The 14654-nt window shown below is 43.9% G+C and overlaps 1 protein-coding gene across 2 annotated transcripts in view; it reads left to right on the top strand.

The window, feature by feature from the left end:
• Nucleotides 1–14654, top strand: part of PARVB (parvin beta) — a 51328-nt gene that overhangs the window by 14091 nt on the left and 22583 nt on the right. The window contains exons 1-4 of one of the 2 annotated variants that reach the window (XM_040061645.2): nucleotides 3407–3508; nucleotides 5897–5986; nucleotides 7819–7889; nucleotides 14472–14574. In XM_040061645.2, the coding sequence (XP_039917579.1) occupies nucleotides 3472–3508; nucleotides 5897–5986; nucleotides 7819–7889; nucleotides 14472–14574 (301 nt within the window). In that variant the 5' untranslated portion in view covers nucleotides 3407–3471. Of the gene's footprint in view, nucleotides 1–3406; nucleotides 3509–5896; nucleotides 5987–7818; nucleotides 7890–14471; nucleotides 14575–14654 lie in introns of those variants that run through there. The other variant, XM_040061644.2, reaches the window with a different exon arrangement.

Genomic DNA, 14654 nt, shown 5'->3' on the forward strand with positions numbered 1-14654 from the left:
ACCACAGTCCTGCTTTGAATGCAGTCCCTTGATACAGTGCCTTTATGTGGATTTGGTCAAGGCTTGGCCTTTGATGTGTCTGGGATTATTAATTCTCTGCTATAGTTAATGGCTGCTTTGTCTTTCTCCCAGTCTCTATGAAAAGATCTCGGGGCCTTTTGTAAATGTGCAGTGATCAGTAATCTGAACTGTGTGTGGTTTGTCTCTAGAAAAGAGTGCAGAGTAGCAGCACTTTTGGGTCTGATTCTGAAACCTTTCACTTTATCAGTTTTTCTTAGAAAATGCAAGATTTAGCAAAATTGCCTTTTGTTAAATGGGCCTAGAAAGCTTATGGTTTTGAAGGCAATTTTTTGTAAGAGTTTTAGCTGTCAGATGGAAATTGTGGGAATGGCTGCCTGTGTTTGTCTGTGATGGGCAGAGGAGCCAGTTAAAGAGGCTGGCACTGCAGAGTCTTCAAGGACTTGTTGCCTTCTGGTCTGACCTCTCCCGTGGAAAACAGGAACTCCAGCTGATACCTGATCTTTTCTGCAAGGGTTTGCTGCTTGACCGGGGGGTCTGCCCTGTACCAATGTTCTCTGAGATGTGAGTGAATGGGGGTTGTGTCACTGCTCTGAAAGGGTTAAGAATTGTCGCAGTGTCCTTCTCGGAGCAGTGGCTCCTTCACCCAGGCTAGCCCTGACACTTCGATCATCGGGGAACACTGCTCTGGATCCTGGAGGAGCGGCAAAGGGGGTTTTCTCCTTATCACGGGAGAGACCTCGCTGAAGACGGAGGAAGGAATCAGACTCAGTTGGAGGGAAAAGTCCAAGGTGTTTGTTCAGCCCCACTCTGGGACACCTTAACCTCAAGGAGTCTCTCCAGCCAAGCCTGCCCCAGGCAGCTGAGCTCTGGGCTTAAATGCAGGGCAGGGGCTAAGGGAGGAGACAAACCAACATCCAATGAGGGAAAAGGTGGGAGTGGAACAGCGTTGGAGGGACATTTACAGAAACCAATGGGAACATAAAGGGAGGAACTTCCTCGGCTCCTGCCCTATCACTCGGTGCCCTTACCCGAACTCTCCAGAAGCTGGGAGGAGCAATCGAACGACAGGCAGGGCCCGTGGGAGGGGACTGGGAGGATTGACAGGGAAGAGGGGCAGGGACAAACCTTGGAACATAACATTTCTTAGGAGAACAGGGCAGTACAGAACAAACCATTATAATGAAAATAAATAACCTAAAATACAATATGAAGATAAATAACGTAAAGCACAATGCAACAAAGAATGGTCTTGAATATGGGCTACTTTGCACGTGGTGATCCGGACTATGAGGGTATGAATGCAGGCAGGTGAGTTGCTGGCTGAAAAAGTGCAGCTGGTCATGGTTTTGTCTCTGGTGAGAAGAAGGAGACTTGGGAAGCAGTGAGAATTTGGGGGCAGGAAGGGAGCTTCCCGTGCAGTTCAAGCTATCGAAGCGTTGCAGGTTTGCTTCTGTGTGCTGCTCCCAGCAGAGAGGAGGACAAAGGTACCTGAAGGGATCATCTGCAGTGCAGCCAAGGACATCAAAGCAGCCTGAGAGCTTCCAAAGTTAGGATTGAATCACGAAATGGACATGCACCATGTAAAAGTTGTGGTCAGGCAGCACTGCTGAGCCAGCTGGGCTGAATGCAAAGGACAGCACTGGAACCCTGGGATCAGTGTCACAACAGCTGCTGCTTTCTGTGCGGTGGGATTCAGCCTTGTAGTCAGAAATAACCAGAGCTAAAATTAAGTAGCATTTCCCATCTGTTTTTGTAAGATGCAGATCCTTGTGGTCAGTTTTTTTAATAACAAGGCTGTGAATGGCAAAGACTGAAGTGACCTGTGCTGTTGCTGACACCTTTTAAAATTACACTAAAATTAAGAGTGGAGGTAGAAAGCTGTTGATACCAGTTGACTGTTTCTTTTAAAATGGAGAAAGCTGGGGCATCTCTTTTTATGGTGCTCCTGCTGACTTTAAAGGCCATCTTCTGGCTTTTGAGAAATCCTTGACAGCTCTGGTGGCACTTCCAGCTTTCTGTAGTAAATTGCTTGTGCTGTGTGCAGTTTGCCTGTAATCCCATGTCTGAGACAGCCTGCCTGGCTTACAGATGTAGTGCTGTATTCCGTGAGTGTGTGTGATCTGCTCGTTCTAGTAATTTGCTAGAAAGGCCAGCACAGCTTCCAATGTGACTTAGTCATGTTGACTGCTGACACTGCCAGGAGATTGTCAAAATATTGCAGGGCTGCCAGGAACCCTTGCTGCTTTCCTGGCGACCGGTAGAGGAGTGACCTTTTACATGGTGAATTTAAATTTCTAGTTTAGGGGAAAAGAGGGTTTTTGCTGAAAGCCAGCCTGGACTAAGCCACGCTCCTTCAGGCTGTTCTCAATGTCCAACCCCTTTCTGCTTTCCTCTGCTCTCTGAAATGGAATCAGGCTTTAGAGAAAGGTGTTTTACACCAGCATTGGGTAGGGAGAAAAAGACCTGTGCCATCACCACAGGGGAAGCTGTTCCCTGTGGGGAAGGGAAAAAGGAGCCCCGTGACTGGGCAGGCAGGGAGCAGTAATACCTCATGTGGGACCTGTCATGACAATAACTTGTGCAAGCACAGCTCCATGCCTCTTACATGGGTGGCTCTGGTACAAACCTCACAGCAAAGCCTCTGCTGCCGGTACGAGTCTGAGGAGGCTGGCACTTGCCAATCTTTTAATATCCATAGTCCTTTCCAGTACCTTTGGGTTTGTGAAGACATGGGCTGAAAGCCATTCTTTGTCGTAAATTTGCATTAAAAATAGCTGTTGGGTTCTCAGAAATGTACCTGTTGCTCCATCCTGATTATTAACTGCCTCTGCTTGCTCATTTGTGGGTTCTCTTTCCAGCATTGTGCCTCCGTTTCCTGTTCCTGCTTCTGTTTCTTTGCTCAGCAGTGATAGTGAATATTGGGGGCAGTGAGCAGGGGAGAAGTCCTGAGTTGTTCTAGCACAGCATGAAAGGCTTCTGGAGTTCTGCAGGTGTGGGAAATGCCCTGGAGAATTCGTGTTCCTGAGCGCAGGTGCCTGTCTGCATGCTGCCTCTCTGAACCTGGGTGTCCCTTGGGGCAAGCTGTGGGAACCCAGCTGTGCCTTCACCAGAAGGTGCAGGTGACTTTCTTGGGAAGCTCCATGCACAGGAAACACCATCCCTGAGGTGCCTGCCCTTAGGAGCCAGGGTGGGCCAAGGCAGGCTCTAGGCTCTCCTGGGACAGGGAGGGATTCCTGGCTGGGACCACGGCCAAGTGCTGTGTCCTCCCTCCTGGCCCCCGTCCCCGGCAGCTGGGAGCTGATCTGAGTGCCTGCTCCGTGTCACCCTGCCCAAATTAGGGGGGTTTGGCAGTCTGGAGGTGGCAGTGCCTTATCCAGTTGCTGCCACTCCGTCAGCGTTCAGACACCCCATGGGCTTTGTGTGTGACCTGTCCTTGCTGCCGGGGCCGGGATGGCCGGACTGCTGTGCAGGAGGCGCAAAAAAGGAGGTAGGAAACGCTTCCTTTGTGGCAGGAGTCTCTTTGTGAGGCCCTGGTGTGCTGGGCTCTCCCTGGGAGGCAGCTTGGGGAAGCTTTCTGCTGGCAGAGCCTTGCTTTGCTGGCAGGGCTGGGAGAGGATGTTTTGGTCCCGTGGGATCTGGCATAGCTGCACACGGTCTGAAGACAAGCATGAAGGTTTCACGTGGTTCTTCGTGTCATACTACACAAAATTGCATTAATCTTTTCATCCATATTAGTAAATTGCCCAGAAGCAAGGTATTTTTGTTAGGAAGAGTAGAGATAATTTTTACATTAAGATAAAAGAGTAAGTGCATCACCTTATTTGAATTTTTGGGAATAAATCTAGTTTAGCTGCATTTAGAAGTATCCTGGCTTTAAATGTATACATAATTTTTTTTTTTTTTTATATGCATACACTGTGCCATGCATTCACTGCCCAGAGGAACCTAGCAGCTCTCCTCTGCATTTGCAGAGCACTGGGAACAGTGATGCCCTGAACTTACTGAACACTTGGCATTCCCAGAACGACAGCGCTGCTGTGATAATGAAGAGTGCTGCATCTAGAAATAAGGATGGTAGTTCCTAGATTAATCTGACTTAATTGAAGTTTAAGCATTTATAGTCCTAGGAGGGTTTTGAAAATCAAATTTCAGTTTCTGCATGCATTGAATTGTGCCTCCTGGTGGCATCACAATGTAGGATTTGTTGGGGTGAGAAAGCTCTAGTTGGGAACAATGCAAAGAGGGCTGGGTAAGGCACAGTGTTAGAGCTGGTTTGATCTCTTGTATGAGGCCTTCTTGCTCCCTGGCTTTTCTGTTTGTGGACTTTTTCAAGAAAATGAGAAGGAATACTGAAAAGGGGAACTTAAGGATTTCTTTACCAGCACCTTTATTCAGGAGGTCAAACCTCAGCCTGAGAACTGCTCTGTTTGCAGTAAGGAACCGTGGGGCATAAACCATCAGGTCTCAAAATAGCAGACCTGATGCTTTTTTTTTGTTGCTTGCACTCCCTAACGGGGATTGTAGTGGTGGTCAGTATCATGCTGTGAACCAGAATTCAGTCACCTCTTGGGACTGTAATTAAGAAACACGAGAACCTTGTTTCGAGCACCTGTTTCGTTTTTCTGCGAGGGAAGGAGTGGGCATTGCAGTGTATTCTTCCTCCCTGTCCCCTCCTCTGTGGCAGTGGGATCTGTGTTTTCCACCTCTGTGAGGCAGGAAAGCAGCAAGTCCTGATGCAGGGTTTTGTAACCTTCACACACTGCATGCTAATGGCAAGCCTGTGGTATGTTTTTCCAGCAGAAAAGGGGAATAATGACTGCTCTTAAAGGGGAGAGCTTGCAGGGATACTGTGACCATTATTTAACTCTTCCTCCTTTTCTTTCTGGAGAAAAGTTTGCCTAGCAGACCTTATTTATTTGAAAGTCCTCTCTTTCCCCTGAAAAGAGTGTGGGACCCCTCCCAAAGGAGGCTGCACTACCACAAATGATGCCACAAGTCATTTTAATTCATGCTTGCACAGATCTGTCACCAAAAATAAGGGGCTGTTGTGGTTTCATGCCGTGTAATCAATGTAATCTGAGTTTGAGGGGAGTTGTGCCTTGGAGAGTGGGAAAGTGTTACAGCAGTGCTGGTGCTTTTCTTACTGACAAGCTCTGTGAAAATACTGAAGAACTATTCAGTGTTTGTCCTCAAGTTTAGCTCTTTCCTAATGGCAGGATGTTGGGAAGCATTTTAACATCCATTTTATTTATGAACTGTGCCTTACTGAACTTCCCAATGAGAAGTGTAAGTTTAGCTCAGCTTGAGGTAAAAAAAAAATCAGATTTGTGTTCACCAGATCATGGCACATTTATTTTATCAAGTGGCAGCACTGGAATTGAATACATTTTCATCTTTATTCGGTAGGCCTCCCTGGGATTCTCTGAGGATTAATTAAGGCCAGTAGCAAGTTGCATGTTCTGCAGCTGGAAAGGGTGATGATGAGTGGTGGTCATGCTGTCAGAAAAGGGGTTTGTTTTTACAGTTTGATGTCTGCTCTGGGTTGGGGCCATCCATCCTGCAGGCACAGCTCACACCCCTTCCTTCTGGAGGAAAAAAGCACTCTGAGCTTGTTCTTACCACAGAATTGGTTTCTTGCTAAACGTTTCCAGCCACTTCTGTGGTAGCTCTGTTTAACAGGAAGCTATAAAAGGATGTTACTTCGATTTTTATTTTCCACTGTGGCTGCAGTTCTTTGTGCCATAAACTGTGGTCCTGTTCTGAAATGGATCTACCAGATGTTGCCTGCTATTACGAACACCATCCCCAACCCCTCCATATACACCACCTTTGCATTTATTACATTCTTTCTGGTTTTTGTTTTTTTTCCATGCAGTGAGTGACCTCCAAGAAGAAGGCAAAAATGCCATCAATGCACCAATGAACCCAAGTGCTGTGGACATCCACCCAGAAGACACGCTATTAGGTAAACTTTCCGTGCTGCAGAGATGGTCTGGGAAGGGGCCACTCTGGCCCCCACGTCACTTCTTTGCTGCTGAGCGTAAATTGCCCCGTGGGAATGGAGAGGATTGGAAGTGACAGTCAGAAAAGGTTTTGTGTTACTCGTAGAATAGAAATGAAAAAAGCTAAATGGAGTTTGAAGAGCGGTGCCAAGCGAGGTAGTTTATGGACTCTCTCTCTCTCTCTCCCATGCCCATCCCCATTCCCTCACTCTGAGTCCCTACAAGAGAAACAACATAATAGCAAAAAGTGTTAAAACTTGTTGAAATAAACAGCTTTTGTCTTTCCTGGCCACATGTCTCTTAATCTATGGAATTAGTTGAAGCAAGGTAATTATAAAACAGTAAATCAAACATCAGGACAAATAATAAAATAGTAAATTAAAAGCAGAGAGTGTTAGCCATTTGCATTTTCTGATTAGGAGGGTAGTAGGAAAGGCAAAGTACTTTTTTCCTAAGCTGTGGACAAAGTGTTGGTTGCTCTGTGTTGATATGTCTGGACTAGGAGTGTGATTTCCAGTGATTTCTTCTGGATACCACTAAAGCTGGGTATGTCTTTAGGACTGCTGCTGAAGGTCTGTCCTGCAAAGATGTGATTTCCAGTGAATGTTAAACAGAGTTCTGTGGTAAATCGTGTTCTGTTATGGGTCAAGTCCTGTTCAGGGTTAGTGTTGTGGGTGTGTAGTGGGTGTCACTTCCTTGTGATGGATGGCCTGACTCACCCTAGGCAGTCATGAGGAAGTAAAGGAACAGGGGGGGAAAAAGGCAGCAAAATAATTCATGTTGGTTTTTTTTTTTTTTTTTTTTTTTTTTTTTTTTTTTTTTTTTTTTTTTTTTTAAATAAAAATTATGAGCCCTGGAAAACACTGACCCCAAATGTGTGGGTGAAGTCTGAGGTAACCAGTTAGAGAGTGGTTACTAAATACTGCATGGTCAGTCTCATGTGCAGGATGTGTCATGTTTCCCATCTGACCACAGTGGGAAGTCACTGTAGGCTGGTCACTGCCAGGTTTTAAAGGGTTCCACTGAGTAGTGTGACAATGGCCTGACCAAGAGTGATACCAAACCCCCTCCTTTGTTGTCCTGATAGAAAGAAAGAATTGAAAAATCAATAGGAAAATAGGATTGCATATGACCAGCCTTCTGGCCATTAGAGAGCACTTCTCACACATCTATGAGCAGAAGAAATACAAGACTTTCCACCTGTGAAATCTGTTTTATGTTCTTCCCCCATGCAACAGCACAGCTGATACAAAGTGGGGTAATTTTATTTGATAAGCCTAATCAAAGGTTGAGGAGTTCCTGCACTCAGGAACGCAAGTGTGACCAAGTTTTGGGGAACCAGAGGGTGCAGGCATCAACTCTCAGCCCAAATCTCAGCAGCTGAACTGAGTGTGGGGCATTAAGCTCACTGTATTCTTCCAGCACTTTGGGACAGGTGTTTTCAATTGGAAGTTAAACTGAGGAGGAGGAGAAAAGTAGTTCACTGTGGGTTTTGGTATGCTACTATGAATGTCCCACATGAGGACAGGGACTTTCCTGAGCCATTCTGCATGGGGCAGGGCTAGAGCAGAGGAGGGTCACGGAGGGCAGTGGTGGTTTAGGGAAGTGGGACTGTGCTGTCCTTCTGTGTGTCTCTAAAATTGCCTGACACTTGAGTCATCGGGCATCCCCTGGCTGGCAGGATGAGTAGGCACTGCCATTTCTCCATCAGCTGACAAGCCCCTCCACGGTGTGGAGGTGTTGCAGCGCACTTTCGAAGTGGATCTCACTCAGGTTTCCCCTCTTACTTGAACAGAGGAGAATGAGGAACGCACTATGATTGATCCTAACTCAAAAGAAGACCCCAAGTTCAAGGAACTGATCAAGGTAGGAAATCAATGTTTTGTCCTTGTTCAAACCTTTAACTAGCGAGCTGGAGTAATTTGGGAGCTGGTGACCCAAGAATGCAGCTGAGGAACAGCAGCTTGTTACTGGAGCGTAGCTGTGGAAACTGAGATGAAGGTCAACAACAAGGTAAGGCTAAAAGCAATGGTGAGAGGGACAAGGAAAGGCTGAACGTCAGGGAGTTGTGGAGTAAAGCTCCATTGTCCATTTCTATCCCTGTGATTATCACAGCAAGGGTCAGTGCTTGGCTTGAGTCTGTCTGCAGTCCCTACCCGTACAATGTAGGTACCTTCTGTTTGTGAAAGATGGGAGGCAGCTTTGCAAAGCATTAGTGAGGTTTCAGGAGAAGAAAGAGCAGGACTGAAATGTTAGGGGACAAGGAGGGGACCTCTTTTGTCGTGGGAAAGTTGGAACTGAGATTCTTCTTTCCCTACATTCTGGCCTCAGTTTACCTGTGTGCTGGGTCAGGGGCAGGTAGTTCTGAGTCTGTCTCATCACTGGACACACCTGCCCAAGGTGTTGATGAGGTGTGCCCAGATGTGCTGGTGTTGAATGAGATTTCCTGACTCAGCAGTGCCTATAGTTCCTGACTCGCCCTGGAAGGACTTGTGTTTATGAGAACCTTTTCTATGCAGAAGGTTGTTGGGGTTAACACAGTGCAAGCTTGAGCATGAAGAGGAGGGATGGCAAGCCTGACCTCTTTCAAGAAGGTATTTGTGCTGGTGTTACGCTTCCTACTACACTTTCCCTTCATTTCTTAAAAATTATTGTAAAAATAATTTTTGTTGAAAATGACAATACAGCTAATATCTATGTGGCTATGAAAACCTTGGATTGTGCATACCATTTCCAGAGAGGGGCCTGAGCCTGGACATATTTCCTGCTGGATACCTGAGGCAGCCTAGCTGCACATACCCTGTCTGCTTCCCCAGAGTAAACTGCTTCAGCAAATGCTTGAGCAAACTGCTCACCTGGTACATCTTTAAAACAAGCCCAGTGATCTGTTATTACCACTGCAATAATGTGTTTAGCATCACAAAACCACATCAGACTGAGTTTAGCAGGGAGCTGTGCTCAAATTTCTGTTATTTTAATTCACCGGGAGTACATTGTGGTTTTAAATTAAGTGACTGCACATTCCTTCTTTGTTAGTACCTAAATCCATTAATTCTCTCAAAGGTGCAGTGGTCTTGCATCACCCTCTCAGAATGTAATGTGGTTTCTCTGCTATAGGAGCAGTGATATTATCAGCAGAACAAGAGTCATTGCAATGGAGGAACCAGATGTACTCTGATTCAGGAGACTTGATACGGAGACTGCAATTGCTTTTAAATTATGAATTTTCCTGCTGAGTTTAATACAAGTTTCTGAATCTTCCCTAGGTGCTGTAGGTCCAGCAAGGTTATATTTTTTCAGATTAAAAACCTGAAATCCTCCAGGAGGAATGAAACCAGGGCCAGAAGAGTGCTTGAGGATAATGTTTGAGTGCATTGCAGAATCAGGTTCAGGGTCACTAGGTCAGTTCACACTTGCACAAGGAGAGAGGTTCCAATGGAACGGGATCATCTGGTGCAGGGAGCAGCATCGAACTGGAGATTGCTTCCTTGGGATCATCCTCAAAGGAGAGATGTGTTCTGTAGAGTGCCTGTGTAATTTGGGTAATTGCTAATAACTTGCATACCTTTCAGCAGTTAAGAGTTTTTACAGAGATTCAGCAGCATCGGTATGAATTCACACCTTGTTGGTTTGAATCTGTAAGCTAGGGGGAGGTTTGAATTATGCTGGAAAACTTACTTTATACTACAGAGTTTGGATAATGCAAAAAGAAAAAAACAAGAGTAATTTATTCCTTTTTTTTTCTTCTATTCTTTGGTGGTTAATGGCATTTTCCAAAGCCCCAGTGCTGGATGAGAATTGCTGTGCTTTAGAAACCCAGCCAGCAGAAAAGTGTCTGCCCCACAGAGCCTGAAAGGAAAGCTCTCCACGGACTAGTGAGGAGTGGGAACTTGAAAAGGTGGAGTTTTTTATAGTTCCAGGTGGTTTCTTCTCTCTCCTTTCCCTCAGAGAGGAATGTGCCAGTAGCAGCAGCAGCAGATCCTCATGCCCTTTCAAAGCTGGCAGCGGGACCCAATTTCACTGGGGCCAGCCCAGATCTCTTTCAGCGCCAGAGTTAGATGTGCTGAGGTTTGCCATTTGCCATCACTGATGCTGAGAGTCTCTGTCCTGCCAGTACATGCAGTGGGGTAAATGGATCTCAGTGCAAAGAAGCAGCAGAGATATCTGCTGCTGACACTGCTTTGGTACCTCTTTGTCTCCACCAAATGTTGTTTTAATTTCTGCTAACCTCATGCCACAGGAATTATTTGCATTGTGGATTGGGCATTTGGAAGTGATTTTGACAGAGCCTTTGTAACTCTGGAGGGACAGACTGTACAGCATTGTGGTAATACAGAGACCAGCAGATGAAAAACACAACAAAAAGCCTCATTCCTCTCACTTAGTAAAGCAAATATACAGAGAATCTCCTCGTTGAAGGCTGCTTAGTTGCGGATGTGAAAATACCTGCTTTAAGCCTTCTTGCACATATGAAAATGTTATGCCTGGAAGTGTTGTTTGTTATCACCATGGATAGTTTTCTATAAATAGACACAATTTGTCAGTATGAAGTGTTCAGCAAAGTTCCCTCTCTGGCCAGCAGCTTTTTAAAAACTCACTTCATTTGCCCTGTGCGTATGGAAAATTTGTTACATGGCTGAACAGACCTAAAGCTGAAAATTCAGATCAGGGAAAGAGAGATGAGTTGCTGGTTTTATTTATGTGTGTATAAATATTGCATTCACAAAGTGCTCTATTTCTGATCTCAGAAATACGTAAGCCTCTTTTACTTGTTGTCCAATATTTGCCCATTTTCTGTATTTCAGTAGGAAAAATGTGAAAAAGAGCTTCTGCAAATTGAATACAAAATTTTAGACCATCAGCTTGCAGGAACTGGGTCCTGTCTGAAAGTGCCTTGACCACAGGCAGCAAGCCACAGTTGTAAGGTGGTTTTTCTCCTTGCAAAGCTTTCTGTAAGACTGGCTAGCCTCTAAAAGGCTCATCTGAACTTGATACATATCCAAACGCTGCTGCTCTAGACACGGCCTGAAAAGAGTAAACATCCTCATTTGTAGTAAAACATTCACTGTCCTGGAAGATACTGCCTTTTCCCATGTCTGGTTTGGTGGCTTTTTTGGGTTTACTGAGGTGAAAAGAAAACCAAAATGAAGCCGCTGTCCTTGGACATGTGGTTTGTCACGTGTGACCAGATGACACCGAGCTCCCAAAAAGCTCTGTGATCTCCTTTTGGCAACAGGAAGCCTTCCCCTTGGTTACAGGATGCCAGTGCTTTGTGCTTAGCCACGAGCCCTGAATATGAATTTTTGCTGTTGATTTTCATGCTCAGCCCTGAAGCCAGTTTCATACCTTTGATCTCTGCTTCCCAATTGCTCCAGAAGCTGAGGGGAAGTGGGTCACTGAAGCCAGGGTTTTCTTTCTGTGCAGTTTTTGGTGGCTGGGTTTCCTGTTTTCCCATTGTGCCAGATTTGTTCTTGTATTTTGTGTTGTTTTGCATTTTTCCCACCACTGTACAGTGGTGACTGTGGGCTCCTTGTGCCCTTGAACTCTGAATTTTTACAGCTACAAGTGCACATCTGAGCACTTGGCCACATTTTGGCCCAGTTCAAAAGTTGCTTTAGATGAGTGCAAATATGCATGAAACGTCAGGCATGGTTGTGAGGACATAAGAATGTCATATTAAATTTTTAAAACCACACTACTAGCCCCAAATATTATAGAAGGCTCCAGAAAAGCAGCTTTTTATGAGCCCGAAATGTACAACTGAGCTGCAGTTGTGCGAAATGCTGGCACAGGAAGGAAGGAATGAGGACCAGACACATCGAGGTTAAACATCTTTTCATGCATAAGGAGAAGCTCTTGTCTGCTTCCCACAAAGCACCAACATGCCTGTGTCAGGCTGCTAAAATTCTGAGATATTCAGGTTATTGAATATTTCGTGCTTCTGCGTTTTTTATGGAGGAGAAATCACAAAGAACTGGAGAGAGCTGACTTTCCGTGAGCAGAGTCAGAAACTATTTCTGCTCATTCGTCATTTCAATAAGGAACGTGATGTTTCCTCTGTAAAAGTTAAAAAAAAAAAAATATATATATATCTGTGCTGAATTTTTTTTTCCAAGTTAATTAGGACATAATAAAGAAATCAAGAATGGCTTGGGATTTTTTTCATTACAGTACTTTCTGGTCTTTAACAGCTTTTGAAGAAAACCACCTGGATTTTTTTTTTTTTCCTTTGCAAATTCATTTTTTCTAGTGAAGCTGGAGTTACAGTCTGAATAGTAGGGAAGTTAGAATGTTATTTGGGATATTTTACTTTGATTCGAGTTACTAAACTATTAAAATAATTACAGCTAGACCTGTTAATTTATATCTTTTTTGTAGGTTTTTTTATCTAAAGTTTTTCAGTGCTCAATTTCTGTGAAACATTGGACTAGCACACAGTGTAAGTGTTTTTCTTTCTCGAGACCCTGTACGCTGATTCCTGTGTATCTGCACTCTTGGAAATGAGATGTTGCATCTTACTTTCTATTCTTTTATTTTTAATTCCTTGGCATTTTCTAGATTCTGACTTCAGTACCGTTCAGCACAGGGCAAACAAAATATTTATTAATGGTTTCAAACAGTTTAGCATCCTGAGTCTTCCTTTAACAAAGCTTTGGGGTGCTTCTTGAAATCTAACCTCTTCTTATAGGGACTGTAATGGGATCTGATAATCAAATATCTTCTGCTGAGCTTCAGATAAGTTTTGAAAGTCTGTTCTGTAAATCTCACAGAAGGCCTAAACTTTTCATGATTTTGATTTCTTCTGCTGATTTTTTTTATGGATGTCTATGTGTTTCAAGCTTGTGTAATTATGGATTTAGGCAGTCACCTTTGAAAATCCCTTTCTGGATGATGTCTTGTTATCTAGGACTGATTTTTCTGTATAAGTGGTGAAGGTTTTGAGGTGGAAGATAGTATTGTGCTTCTCATTGTTTTCCAGCTGTGGTGATCCTTTGCTGACTTGTCACAGGGGGGCAATGGGGTGATGCTGCTGCAGAGCTCATCCTTGTGTATCCATCTGTCCTCTATCACCTCCCCTCTTCTCCTCTTCTTGTACCCATGTGAGAGAAGACCACTGCTGATATTGAATAGAGAATAACTTATCAGAAGAACTTTAATTTCAAAGACAGGTCTTTGGAAGAGTCATTTTTACTGTCGAGGTTTTAATCACTCTGGACAGCTCAGAGTGCAAAGGTGATTTTCACAGGGGAGCATTGATGCTGATCCTTGCTTTCCATGGATTGAGCACTTGCCAGATCACTCAGCTAAAATCTGCCATTTACCTCCTCTCCCTATTTTTAGTGCTGATTTTCAGCCCTGTGTATTTGCAGCATGCTTTGGAAGTACTAAAGGCACAGGTTAGAGGTACACGAAGCGTTAGCATTTCATGTTTGGATTGTAAACCACGGTCACTAAGCCTAGCCAAATTTATTCGAGGTTTTTAGGCTCAATGAAGATCAGTAGCCAGTTGTAAAAAATTAAATGTCCTCGTGACCAACATATTCAAATGCTTGTATTCCCCAGGATTTCCAAGGTGGGTGTTTTCCACTGCAAACCTGCATATATTTTGTTTATTTGCTTTTGTTTCACAATCTCTTGAATATTAAAATCCCAGAACTTTCTTAGCCATCACAGCTGCCAAGAAGAGGCAAAAATATGGGGTCTAAGCAGAAAGTGAATTTAAAGAAACTGCAGCTTTATATGATGGAAATTAAGGATTACAGAATCTTTAAATTAAGCTCATTTTTTTTTTTAGGTTGCTCTTGTCAACGGATTTTTCATGCTTGTGATTGGCAATCTCTTCTCTTACAGAACCAAGGAAGTAGCAGGAGTTAACATTGTGCCTATTCCCACAGAACTGTTATTTTTGTGATAATAATTTAAATTTCCAAGTAATAAATTGGAGGAGAATGCTACTACCAGCTTTAAATGGTCAAAGCTTCTTTTCCTGTAACTGTTGGGAAATAATTGTCTTTGGCACCTGGGAAACTTATCCCTTTTTCTTTTTAAAGATTCTTTATGCTGATTTGCGTTCTGCAGGCGACTGAATGATTTTTGAAGTTATGGGAGTCAGCATATGGGAACTGTTAAAATTGTAAAATGATTATCAGATCCATTTGACCAAGATCTTAATTCTGGATGGACTTTAGTATTCTGCAATAGCTGAGGATAAAATGCCTTGTCCTGTTGTCAATTAAATGAGATTAATTAAATGAATTAAAATGAGATGCCTCTTTTTTTTTTTTTTTTTTTTTTTAAAAAAAAAAAAAAAATCCAGGTCTTTGCAAATTGGAAATACATGCATATGCTTGCAGTTCACCTGTTTTATAGTCCTGGATACCGCCTTGAATGAAAGAAACGCATTTCAGTTGGTTTTAGACATTTTCCTCCTCTTTCCTGTGCTTGCAGGTTCTGATTGACTGGATTAATGATGTGCTGGTGGAGGAGAGAATCATTGTCAAACAGCTTGAAGAGGACCTTTATGATGGGCAGGTGCTGCAGAAGCTGCTGGGTGAGTCCCACACAAGAGAAGGTGACCCCAAGGACTGGGAGGGCCCAAAATGAACCTCCTCCAAAGCTGCAGACTGTGCA

Source organism: Hirundo rustica, chromosome 4 (assembly GCF_015227805.2).
Source record: "Hirundo rustica isolate bHirRus1 chromosome 4, bHirRus1.pri.v3, whole genome shotgun sequence".
Lineage (NCBI taxonomy): Eukaryota > Metazoa > Chordata > Aves > Passeriformes > Hirundinidae > Hirundo > Hirundo rustica.